General features: G+C 44.8%; 1 protein-coding gene across 2 annotated transcripts in view; it reads right to left on the reverse strand.

Moving 5' to 3' along the window:
- Positions 1-5,577: 5,577 nt before the first annotated feature.
- Positions 5,578-12,920, reverse strand: part of lmtk2 (lemur tyrosine kinase 2) — a 136,649-nt gene continuing 129,306 nt past the window's right edge. For both annotated transcript variants that reach the window (XM_062964390.1, XM_008120892.3), the window contains 3 exons: positions 11,398-11,533; positions 10,158-10,406; positions 5,578-9,057 (listed from right to left, as the gene is read on the reverse strand). In XM_062964390.1, coding sequence (XP_062820460.1) covers positions 9,029-9,057; positions 10,158-10,406; positions 11,398-11,533 — 414 coding nt within the window. In that variant the 3' untranslated portion in view covers positions 5,578-9,028. The remainder of the gene's footprint in view (positions 9,058-10,157; positions 10,407-11,397; positions 11,534-12,920) is intronic.

Here is a 12,920-nt window from a genome sequence, read left to right on the forward strand (position 1 = left end):
CTTCGACACAACCTTTGGTAGGAAGGAAATGTCCGTCCGCAAGACTGCCTTGTCCTTGTGGAACCGGAGATAAGGCTCATCAGCCCTGAGCGCACAGAGTTCACAGGCACGCCTCGCTGTGGTGATAGCAGTTAGAAAGGCTGTTTTCCAGGATAGATGACACAAATCTATGGTTGCCATGGGTTCGAAAGGTGGTTTGGACATCTGGGACAGAACCAGCTCTAAGCTCCATGCTGGGACTGGCGGAGAGACAGGCGGAAAGAGATTTTTATGTCCTTTCAAGAATAGACGAACCCACGGGTCCCCGAAGCAGGAGGGTAAACTGGCCTTATGGCGGAACCAAGAGATGGCTGCCAGGTAGCACTTGATCGAGGAAATGGACAATCCTTTATTTGAAAGCGAGTGAAGGAAGTCAAGCACTACTGGAATGGGAGCCGATGAAGGATCGGTACCCGCTTGCTTAGCGAACGCCGAGAATCGCTGCCACTTATAAGTATATGACTTTTTTGTTGAGTCCTTTTGTGCAGCTGCGATGATAGCTCTCACAGGGGCTGAGAGCAAGGCCGTATCCTCCATGCCGTGAGGCGCAGAGAGCGAGCGTCCGGGTGACGGACAAGGCCGTTGTGGGTTGTCAGGACGTCTGGCCTGAAGGGTAGGTGATGGAATATTCCTTGAGATGCTTGGAGAAGTGGCCCGAACCACGGTTGCCGAGGCCACCACGGTGTTAGAAGAATACAATCCGCGTTGTCTTGAAGTAGTTTCGATACGACTCTCGTTATCAGAGGGATTGGTGGGTACGCGTAAAGCAACCCGGGTTCCCAGGTGTAAAGAAACGCGTCGCCCAGACATCCCGACTGGGTGTTTGGAGGGCATCTTGCGCAGAATAGATCGCAGTGGCGGTTCTCGGGGGAGGCGAATAGGTCCACCGCCGGTTGGCCCCATGCTGCGAAGACTGAGTCTAGTATCTGCGGGTGGATCCGCCATTCGTGGCAGGAGCTGGGAGTCCTGCTCAACTCGTCTGCTAGCTCGTTGTCCTTTCCGGGGAGATAAAGTGCCACCAGATGTATCCCCTGGTGATGCACCAATCCCAGATCTGTAAGGTTAGGTTTATCAGCTTGCGGGACCGAGTTCCCCCTTGTTTGTTGATGTAAAACTTTGTCGTGGTGTTGTCTGTCAGTAGACGGACAACACGCCCCGAAAGTGGGAACTCGAAAGCCCTGAGGGCCTTCTGGACCGCTAGCATCTCCAGAAAGTTGATGTGATGGCTTTTCTCTGTCGGGGACCAAGTTCCCCGAACTGTGAGGGTGTCCAAGTGGGCGCCCCATCCCAGAAGGGACGAATCCGTGGTTAGTGTTGCTGATGGTTTTGGTTGGCGAAATGGCATACCCTTCTGCACATTGAGTCGATGAGTCCACCATTGAAGGGATTTGCGAACTTCGGTGGGCAGGGAGAGCATGACCTTTGGATCGTCGTGAAGGGCGTCGAAAACCGACAAAAACCACATCTGCAACGGGCGCATGCGTAATCTGGCGAATGGTGTGACGGCCGTCGTAGAAGCCATGTGCCCCAGGAGGGATTGAATAGTCCTGGCCCGCACGCGGTGGGCGCTTAACGTCTCGAGGACCAGCGACCTTAAGGCGATAAAGCGGTCGTCGGGCAAGAAGGCTTTTTGACGGATGGAATCGATAAGGGCCCCAATAAAGTGGACCGATTGGGATGGGGACAGGCACGATTTTTCCCTGTTGACCACTAAGCCGAGATCCTGCAGGAGAGATAGCGTAAAGTCAATATCGGCAAGCAACCTGGCTCTGGAATCTGCCACCAGAAGCCAGTCGTCAATATAGGGAAAGACTATCACTTCCTGTTGGCGGAGGAAGGTGGCAACTACGCCCATACACTTCGTAAAAACTCTTGGGGCGGTTGACAACCCAAATGGGAGAACGTTGAAACAAAAACAACGGTGACCAACTTTAAAACTAAGGTATCTGCGATGAGAAGGCCTGATCCCAATGTGGAAATAGGCGTCTTTCAAATCCACCGTTGCGAACCAAGCGCCTTTCCGAATGAGAGACAGGATCACCGGGAGGGTGACCATGCGAAACTTTCGGGGTCTGATATAAGCGTTGACATCCCGAAGGTCCAGGAAGGGGCGTAAACCACCATCCTTTTTCGGAACTAAAAAATAATGTGAAAAGAAACATTTTTGTAAGATTGGGCCGCGCAGTCGTTGAATAGCGCCCTTGGTTTGGAGAGCTCGAATTTCTTCCAATAATGGGTCTGAGGAGGCCATTCCTCTAACTTGCCCCGTTGGGGGCGGGGTGACAAACTCAATAGCATAGCCTCTCTCAATGATATCCAAGACCCATTTGTCAGTTGTGATTTGGCGCCAAGAATCCACAAAAGGAGCCAGACGGTCCTTAAAATTGGGTTGGGCCTGAGCTGAAGCTTTCGGCTTGGCAAGCGAATTGGGGAGAGGCCTTCTCATTCCAAAAGAAGAACTAATAACAGCAAACTTTGAAACTGGAGAAACGCAACAAGTAAAACTTTGAGGACTTTCAGCAGCCCTTAACGGCAGTGGGCTAAATACGCCGCCTAGGAGCATATGACTGTCTGCTCCTACCCTGTTGACGGCGTCTGGACGAAGATGCAGGTCTTCTAGCTAAAGCCGGTTGGGTAGGTATGCACGGCCTCGCGTTCACAGGCGCTGGGCTAGCGCGTCTCCGTTGAAAAGCTGGATAGGATGACCACCTTTGTCTCGCCTGAGTCCCGTACTGAGAAGGGAAGCCAAATCTATGTGCGGTTTGGCGCATCTGGTGAGTGCGCTCCAGGCTAGAATCAGTGTTAGGGTTAAACAGACCGGACTCATCAAACGGAAGGTCTTCAATTGCTGTTCGAGCAGAGGATGAAAGACCCGACGAGCGAAGCCATGCATGTCGACGTAGGGCGATTGAAGTGGCAAACAGCTTACCCGCCGAATCGGCTGTATGCTTGGCCAGCTCCTTTTGGAGGCCTGCTAACTGGCATGCTTCTTGTTTAAACGCCCTGGCGAGGCGCAACTGTTCTGCAGGTAGGTGGTCCATGAGCGGAGCGATTTTATTCCATAAGTAGTTTTGGTACGCTCCCATATAGGCCCCATAGTGAGCTAACCGAGCGAAGAGGCCAGCTGAAGTGTAGATTTTTCTTCCTATGGCATCTAATTTCTTTCCCTCTCTGTCCGCAGGAGCGGATTGAGATCTTTGTGTTGGTCTAGTTTGAGAGACGTCCACAACAATGGAATTGGGCTTAGGGTGTTTACCCAACCATTCAGCCGATGAGAGGTCTATACGATATAGATTATCAGCCCTCTTAGAAATGGCTGGAACCAGGGAGGGTGCCATGTCAGGGGCCTTGAGGAGCTGCAAAAGGTAAGGCAAAGTAGGGAGCGGGGTGGTTGTTGGTGCTCGCTGCTGATCCTGAGAAAAAACTGGGTCGTCCACCAAGGATGGAGCTCGGGGCGCTGGTAAGTTCAGAGCTTTGGCCAGTCGTGAAATGAGAGAGGCGAAGCCTTGGATCTCTTCAACAGCATTCCCTTCATCTGCATCAACCAAATTTCCAGGAGCAGGTGGTTCCACAGGCTCTTGTGATGAAGTCGATTCAGACCCTGACCCCGCATCTACTGTTGGAGGTGCATTAGCTCTAGGGGCGGGGGTGGGAGCTGGGATAGAGGGCGTGGAAGCTTGGGGTAGAACTGTTTCTACCTGGGTCATAGTAGCTGTTTGGGAAGGATTTGGGATTGGTTCCACACCAGGGGCCGTAACCTGGCTTAATTGCCCCTGATCATTTGGAGCATGTGCCCCAAGGTCTCTTCGCGAAGCGCGGCCCCGTCGCCGTAGCGAATGTGGAACCATCGCATTAAAATAATCCCGAGTATAGATGGGATCCCCATGAAAGTAATAAGGGAAGGGAGAACCGGAGCCATACGACAATCTAAAAGATGAGCTTCGGGATCGACGTCGTCCCCTGGAATCCCCGGATTCGGAGCTCCATGAATCCGAGGATGGGGAGTAATAGCGCCTTCTGTGCACACGATGGCGCTGGCTGCGTCTGGAGGAAGAACGCCCTCGAGATCGAGCCCTGCTGGTTCCAGGCGCTGTTGCTGAAATCGGAGCTGCCTCTGACTCCTCCCTTTCAGAGGCCATGATATCGTCAGGCCTCCCTCCTTCTCTTTCCAGGGTCGGCGCCAGGGGCGTGGCCAGTTGTTGTAGCCCGGTTCCGTTTGGAAGTCCCTCCGATGACGGGGGAGGAGCGCTGGGAGCGAGGATGAGCTCTGGAGGGAGAGGACTCGCCTCGGTTGGCTCAAACTGAAGCAGTAAGGGCATAGGCATTGCAGCCTGGCTGCTCCCAGGGCTAACTCTCTCTCCCGAGCCGCCCGAAGCTGACGAAGTTTGGGAGAGGGGAGGGGGAAATCCCCCGGAGCCGCTGGAGTCTCGCGTTTCTTGGCTTTCGCCCCTGCAGTTTTAAGCTTTTTCGGCTTAAGCTTTTTCTGAGGAGGGCCCCCGTCCCCTGCCTCTCTACCAACAGGTAAGTTTGCAGTCTGAGCCACCGTAGAAGGAGCTACTAAGGAAGTTGGGGGCTCAGAGGCAGCTCTTTTAGGAGCCTGAGGTGCCGGTGGTAAGAGGGCCTGCTCGTATAGCAGCGCTTTCAGGCGCGTCTCGCGGTTTTTCCTAGCCTGGGGGGTGAATGATTGGCAAATGGAACAGGAACGAGCAGCATGTCCCTCCCCCAGGCAGAGCAGGCACATAGAATGACCATCGGTGTCCGGGAGTTTCCCGCCACACCGCGAGCACTTTTTAAACAAGGCCGCCATTTTAAAGGCAGGAAGGTAACTGGCCTGTGGAGATGTCAAACGGTCCGAGGTCGCACGTCAGAAAGCAAAAGTAAAAGTCCAAATCGAAGTCCAGAGAGTAGTCAAAGGAAGTCCAGAGGTCAAATCCAGGAGATATTATATAAACTAGATTAAACAATTAGAGCACAGAGAAATTCCTAGTTGCCTATTGCGGCGGAAAAAAGGAACTGAGGCGGTGGCTCCTCCCACTGCCTATATATACTCAGGGGAGGCATGGGCGGGGCCCCCGCCAAAAAATGTATCTTTAAGAGCTTCTAGAGAATTCCGAAATTGTCTGCGCAGGCGCAGAAGACCCAATTGTGTGCATTTCACAGGGACCACGATGAAGGAACAAGAAATTCTTGATAGGATTCACAGTTTGTCTGGTTATGCTGGTTTGTGATGACAACTACTGTACAGTATATAATACATGTTCATTTTTTTGTTCAACAATAAATGTGAATTCCTCTTCATGGAAAAATACGACATCCCCTGAAAATCTAGCACATCTTTGGGAGCAAAAATTAATATAAGACACTGTCTTATTTTCGGGGAAACACGGTAGCATATTTTCTTAAATTTGCACACACACACACACACACACACACATACATATATGAAAGATCTGAAATTAAACCTGTTCTCAACAAGACTACTGTGAAAACCATATCAATTGCATAGATTAGATGGCAGAATTAGCATCAGAGACCAGGTTTATAAATATATACCTTTATTTTATTTTGAGTATTAAATAAGGTTCTTTAAATTACAAGCAGTCTTGAATCACACTAGGTGAAATTTTACAGTAGAAATTTTACAGTTTTTAAATGTACATAATTTAAAGACAAGTTCAACCTGAAATTTCATGAACTAACATATTGCCATAAATTTCATACCTGCATTAAATTAGGAATACCGCTCCCCTATGATTCTGTCAGAAACATTTCCTCATTTACAAATAGCGCAAACGTCTTATATACACATAAATCAGTACCACTTACCATTAGGTTATGCCTACTGCTGTGCAAGATCAGACAATTCATTAAACAGAACCAAACATTTTAAATTCATTCAAGTTTCATTTAAAAATAAAATACAATAAAAACAAAAACCAGGCTGGTGGCAACGAACACTCTCATCATATATCCACTTTCTCTTGTATCCATGTCCTCTACAACTTCTCCCTAAAGACGTGACCATTTTAGGGAATTGTTAATACAACTTAAAGCTAATGTTAATTTTAACACCCTCTTTTAAGGCTATTTCATATAAGGCTGTTTCCAATTTGTTTTCCAATCCAAACAGCCATTTTTGCCACCCATTAAATTTAAGCGGAGTGCCTGTTTCTCTGTCTCCTATAATTTTCTAAATTCATTCCCTCTCTTAATCTCTTTCACGCACACAATTGCACACTAAACAATCTAAAACACTGATTAAAAAGCAGTCTTGAATGGTTCTCATTAATGCTTCACCAATGATTTAAAAAACAATCAGCCTATTTCCAAGGAATACGAAATTCCTACCCCCTCATGTACATATGAAACTTGGGAAATAATTTAGCAATTAAAAATCCTCCTTGTTTTGTTTGGTTTCCCACTAGAAAGATGGTACCGCCTTTCTCAACATAGAGTCCTCCAAACCTGCAGGACTATAACACCCATCACTGGCCATGAGATAATGGAAGGCGCAGTCTAAATGCACCTAGAGTGGGCCAAATTAACTGCAGTGGAATTGCATTGCATTGACAGATACTTGGAGTCTTTCCCCTCTAGTTAAGTATTTCTATATTTAAGCCAGATCCCACGGATCTCTTTCAGTTGCTTTACTGCAATGGGACGGTTTAAGCAGCATCTGTATATGAGTAGCAGCAGAGATCAGCGACTGTGCAATTCCTGGTCCTAGGACTCAGAAATGGACCATAAGGACTTAATGTTCAGTGGTTACGGTCAGATCCATCTCCTTTTCACAAGTAACCCTTTATCCTTTGCAGGCAGACAACGAACACAGACAGAGCTTCACAATGAACCAGAGGCTTTCCCTAATAATTCATCCCTTTTCAGGGGAGAAAAAACTACCTGCCAAATGCCTACTTAGCAAATATATACAGGTGGGCCAGAGCACTTATGAGGCGGCAGCAGCAGCAATGGCTAGGGAAAACTCCCTCTTGCACATCGGGCCAAAGGAAACACTGCCTTTCATTAAAAGCACTGTTTCCCAGTCTTGGAAAAACACAGAACTGCTCCTCACAACTATAGTGCAAAAAGAAAAAAAAATCTACGAGAAGTCAGCTATTGGCCTGCATTTGTGAATATGAAAAGATGTCTTCCTCAGACAGAGCAGGCTTAACTTTAGAGTGTTAAAGTGCTTGTATTTTTAAAAGCTTCAGCAGTTATGTGTGTGTCACAACCATTTCATCCACTAGGAAAGCATCTCTGGTTTACACTGGCAGCAGCATAGACTTTGCCATTCCCTCCTGCCAATGAGACAGGGACAGATTTGTATTTCATATGATGGTCTAATATATATTTGAGTCCTAACATAATCTTGGAAGACTATAAAGCCTTTGCACAGCTGGCAGGAACCCACTGCAAAGGAGTGTTTTCAAAAATTCCAGAAATTCACTTCCCTAGACATGAAAACAAAGTGTTTTTTGTAATTTAAACAACCCAAATGCCATTTTCATGCTAACTGGAAAATTCTAACCACTCAAGTCCAAAAAACTAGCTTGTCCAAGTGCTGTACTTTCCAAAGGAAGTCCTGGAGAACAGAACTTTGGCTCACCATGGGCTCCAGTATGTGGAATGTACACATTTTACTAAGATAAAGTGATCCAAATGTTTTCTAAGGATGAACTGAAACAAACTGGGGGTATCGACACACACTACTTTCACCCGCTAGCCTTTCCCAGCCTGGTCTACCCCAGATGTGCTGGACAGCAATACCCATCACCTCCAGACAGGAAGGTCAACACCCCCACTGACCATGCTGACAAATGTTAGTATTTGTATCCAAAGCACAAATAAGATCCAAAGATCCAAATTAATTTTGAGGAGTGTTTTGTTGCATGCTGATTTCTGAGAACCACAAAACCCAGGTAGTCCCATGGCCTGCTTCATCAAGATGTTTCTTTTGAGACGCATGAAAGAAAGATCCAGAATGACTGCATGGGTCAAACACATTCCCTGTTGAACTGCCTCACAAAAAGGGTGGCAAATCCCTAAAGATGAGGTGAGTGAGATCAGAAGTTACTCAGTAACGAAGATCACTGCTTGAACACACATACATACAGAAACATAGAATTCCAGTGTCTTTCAAGACTTCTCCTGAAAGTGATTCCTACGCCTACAGACTGCCACCACTTGATAAATCAACTCTAACTCCTTGACCATTTCACTGAAAAATGGGGATCTATCTCCAAGTGAACTGCCCCCTTTAGAAACAAGATTAGCACATCAACTTCTCACAAGTATATTTTTAAAAGGAAGACACAAGTTCTGTACATTCCAACAAGTGCACCGCACAGAAATGCGAAACTGGTATAAAGAAACAAAATGGTTAAATGGGTCCAAAACAACAACTTCCATCGATCAAAAAGCAAAGAATGACTTTATACAACAAGGGGGACCTGGGGGAAGTAGCCAATAGTGCATCCGCAGCTAAGCAACATGTGAAGTCTTTGAAATATGGCTTGCAACACCACAGCCCTCAGCAGACCACTTCAAGAGACACAGCTACCTGCTGCTTAGGTATATACAATTGTACACGTTCATACAGTAATACACAAAATATAAAAGGGCATAGTATGATACAATCCTATGTAGAAACCAGAACATAGTATTTTACATAGTTACAAATTGCCTGGAGGATACTTCAAGTACTTAGGGGCAGATGGGGGAGCAAGCACAGAAATAGTGTTTAAAAGGAATTGTAAAATGCACGTTTCCCAAAAAAAAAGGATAGGAAAATGGAACATTTACATTGCAAAGTATCAACATCCACCTTCAAGTTCAGGTCCTGATTGAGTTGTCAACCGTGTCAGTACCGGGTATCAGCAGATTTGCTTTCTTTTCAAAGGAAAACTTTTTTAAAAAGCACTGGCTCTTAGGCAGAAAACAGAAGTGTCCTCCAAAAGCATGACTATACACTGAAAGAAGTTTCAGCCATTTAATCTTTTTCTCCGTCTTCGCTGCTCCCTGTTGAGAAGTATAGATTTGTGAGTTAGGAGAGAAAAGGACTTGGGATATTTGACCTCCAGATGCATTCCATCAAAACTATTTTCCATCAAGTTTACTTCCCAGGGAAGGGTCCTATATAAACTAAGTTGATATGAAAGAGGTGGCAAGACAGTGAGACAAAGCTTTTGGAATAATACCTTCTCGTAAAATTTATTTTGGTGTGGACTGCCCCAAAGGTTCCCTGTCCCTCAAAAATGAGATTCTGAAATTTAAACCCATTGCTTTCAATTTTCTATTATGAAACCCATCCTTTAGGCACACCTGGAAGGCTCTCAGGCACGATTATCAAAATCGCTCCCTTCAATGTCACTGGTAACAACATAAAAGAAAGCTACAGTATCTTAGACACTGGCCTTATTGATTAAAAAGGCCAAGAATCTTATCTAATCAGCACTTTTCATACAAACAAAGTGTTTCTACAGAACCCAATGTGAGCATATAAGCCAAACACCAAGGGCTCATATGTACCAGGGAATTCAGAGGGTCAAAAATATCCTAACAAAATGAAAAGAGCCAAGGATGAATTTGTTATTTTGGCAAGCAGTAAATGTAAGCAAGGAATGTGGGCCCTCCAGATGCTGCCGAATTAAAAAAAAATTTTTTCGTGTCAGGAGCAACCGGAGTTGCTTCTGGAGTGAGAGAATTGGCCGTCTGCAAGGACGTTGCCCAGGGGACGCCCGGATGTTTTGATGTTTTTACCATCCTTGTGGGAGGCTTCTCTCATGTCCCCGCATGGAGCTGGAGCTGATAGAGGGAGCTCATCCACACTCTCCCCAGGTGGGATTCGAACCTGGCAGCTTTCAGGTCAGCAACCCAACCTTCAAGTCACTTAGTCCACTACGCCATCTGGGGGCTCCGCCGAATTAAAATTAGGATATATGCTTTAGCTTTCCAACATCGGCTCTCTCATTCATACAGTCTTTATAATTACGGGTTACACTAAATTCATTTTAATTTCTTGGGCAAAACTTTTAACATTTTAAAGTAAGCCCCTTAACAAAGCAATGCCTGAAAGCTAGAGTTATGCTTCGGACTACTCCTGAAAGGAAAATACTTGCCTCCCTGTTCGATATCAGAATCCGTCAGGTGAGTGAGAGAAAAGCTTGCAATGTTTGCTGGTGAGATAGAGAACCTGGAGTAAGGTAAGGGGTGCGACCAGTTTTGTTCGGGGCTTCGAGGCGGCGGTGGAGGAGAGAAGTACTTTGAGGTCTGAAGAGAGGATTTGGAGCTAATGAGGCTATTTGCAGCTTTCGATATAAAAGAGGGCTCTGCGGAAGAGAAGTCGTCATCCCATTCAAAGCCCCCTCCTGCAACAGAGCACACACACATTGGGTAAGCAGAATGAAGAGGAGGAATGGCATGTACACTCTATCCATCTCAGTGTTTTTTATTCCAGGATTGAGCATGTCCTGAGCGTGCAGCCTCACAAGCTTCCTGCCGGAGAGGATAAAATCCTGAAATGAATCACGGCACTCCTGGAGGTTTACAGAAAGTGCAATTAAATAGAACGCATTTCCCCTGCAAGTCTAATTTGGAAATAAAATGGGTGCTTTTAAACCCTGAAGTGGACTTGACTGTTTTGTCCAATTGGTGTAGTCTGCAATGGGTCACAAGGAGGATGGTTGCCGGACTCAATCTATACTGACCTCCCATGGATTTAGATTTTCCCAGGGTTGCCTGGAGATATCACAGATTAAACCTGACTCTTTGCATGTTAAACACTTGCTTAGGTACTGAGCTATAATCATTTACTTTATCGTCTCTGTAACATCAGCAAGGAAAATACTGCCATCATGTTAGATGGACATATACCTGGGTTGAGACACAATATGTTCTGGTTATACAGTATATGCTTTTTCAAGCCATACACATCACTTCAGTACCACCATATGCTCAAACATACTTTGGAACTATGTACAGTAGAGTCTCACTTATCCAACATTCACTTATCCAACGTTCTGGATTATCCAACACATTTCTGTAGTCAATGTTTTCAATACATCGTGATATTTTGGTGCTAAATTCATAAATACAGTAATTACTACATAGCATTACTGCATATTGAACTACTTTTTCTGTCAAATTTGTTGTATAACATGATGTTTTGATGCTTAATTTGTAAAATCATAACCTAATTTGATGTTTAATAGATTTTTCCTTGATCCCTCCTTATTATCCAACATATTCGCTTATCCAACATTCTGCCGGCCCGTTTATGTTGGATAAGTGAGACTCTACTGTATCTAGAGTTTGCAAGGTCTCATAATTCTCAAAGCACACGACTCAAAGACTAAGTACCTTCTTCATCAGTAGAGCTTTCAGAATTTGTAAATTTATTCAAGTAGCCAAGGCCTGAAGCCGGAGCAGGAACATTACTAGAGTCTGAGTGGTTTGATTCTGTGGTATGGTTTCCAAGCTCTTTGGTTGGCGTTTCCTAAGAAATAAAGAAATAGGATTAGCTTCTGGGTTTTTTTCACCAGGTGAAGTTATCCAAATTATGTAGCATTAAATGTTGGGTCGACAAATTAACATTAGGGGCCTTTGCAACAGCCTAGGTGTCTCCTAATGGGAAATATAAATGACTGTCCTCCTCATTAAAACAATAATGATTGTATCGGTACGTCCTGTGTTCAACACATTGCTGCCCTTTCTGTATATCACTTAACAATGCACTTCTGTTTGATACTTGTTGTGCAGCTCACTGTAATTCCTGCTTCAAAAGAGGAATTAGTAACAAAGCACTGCTGAATCCAGACATCGTGTCTTCAAACCCCAGAAAGAAAAGCTGTAGTCACTGCATACTCCTCAGTTCTCTGAACACAATGGGTCTCAAGCTGGCTGTTCTGCTAAATCGTGATCTTGTTCAGTTCATGCTTGTACTTTGTGTACCATTTGGGCCGCTCTCACATCCTTCAGTGCCATGTTATTTGTACTAAGTGCATTAAAAACACATTAACTACAGTCCTCTGAGCCAAATCCAATCTGCCAAGTAGTATGGTGTGTGTGTGTGTGTTAATATTTACAAAGAAGATGTTGTTATATCTCTTTAAAAGAAATTAACTGATAATAATTATTATGAAACACAAAGCATTGCATTTTTTCTCCTGCTGCTAAGATTTGCAAATCTATCCTTTGTGCAGAATTTTTGTTACCTTTCACTGTACAAAAATTTGGTGTGATCAATGGAACAAGGGGATCTAGGAAAAGCAACCACTTTGTCCAACAAACTCTGTAATATTATACAATTCAACCATGGTTTATTTTTGAGACCTTTCACAAAAACAAACAGTTGTGCTAATTTGCTTTTTCACAAGGAATAAAAGCTATTTTGTGGCTATCTCATTACAGAACTAAAAACAACATACACAACCTTGGAGTTTTATAAAAGTAAGCCAACTACTTTCAGAAAGAGAAAGGGCCACATCTATTCCAAGTTGAATAGATGCACACATCTATTCTAAGTTTAAAATATTACATGGAAAATCAGGGCAATTTATAATTACAGCTGTATGTTACTGGTACAATTGTGTTTTATCTATGCCTGATTATGTTGTCCCTGCTTCAGTGAAGTTGGGGCAAATAGTTCTGCATCTATTCAACCAACAACAACAACAATTTATTGACTAGCCAGTTGGCCTTATCAAGCACAGACAATACAAACATGAAATACAACATACATCTGGTACACTTAAAATAAAAAAAATATATACAGGTATTTGCCAGCTTGGTGCCAATGTAGCTTAGCCATAGATGTATGCATCAACTATCCTCATCTCCCCTACACTGCACCCCAATCTGATCTATGTACTCCGATCTCCTTT

Source organism: Anolis carolinensis, unplaced genomic scaffold, assembly GCF_035594765.1.
Source record: "Anolis carolinensis isolate JA03-04 unplaced genomic scaffold, rAnoCar3.1.pri scaffold_13, whole genome shotgun sequence".
Taxonomy (NCBI): domain Eukaryota; kingdom Metazoa; phylum Chordata; class Lepidosauria; order Squamata; family Dactyloidae; genus Anolis; species Anolis carolinensis.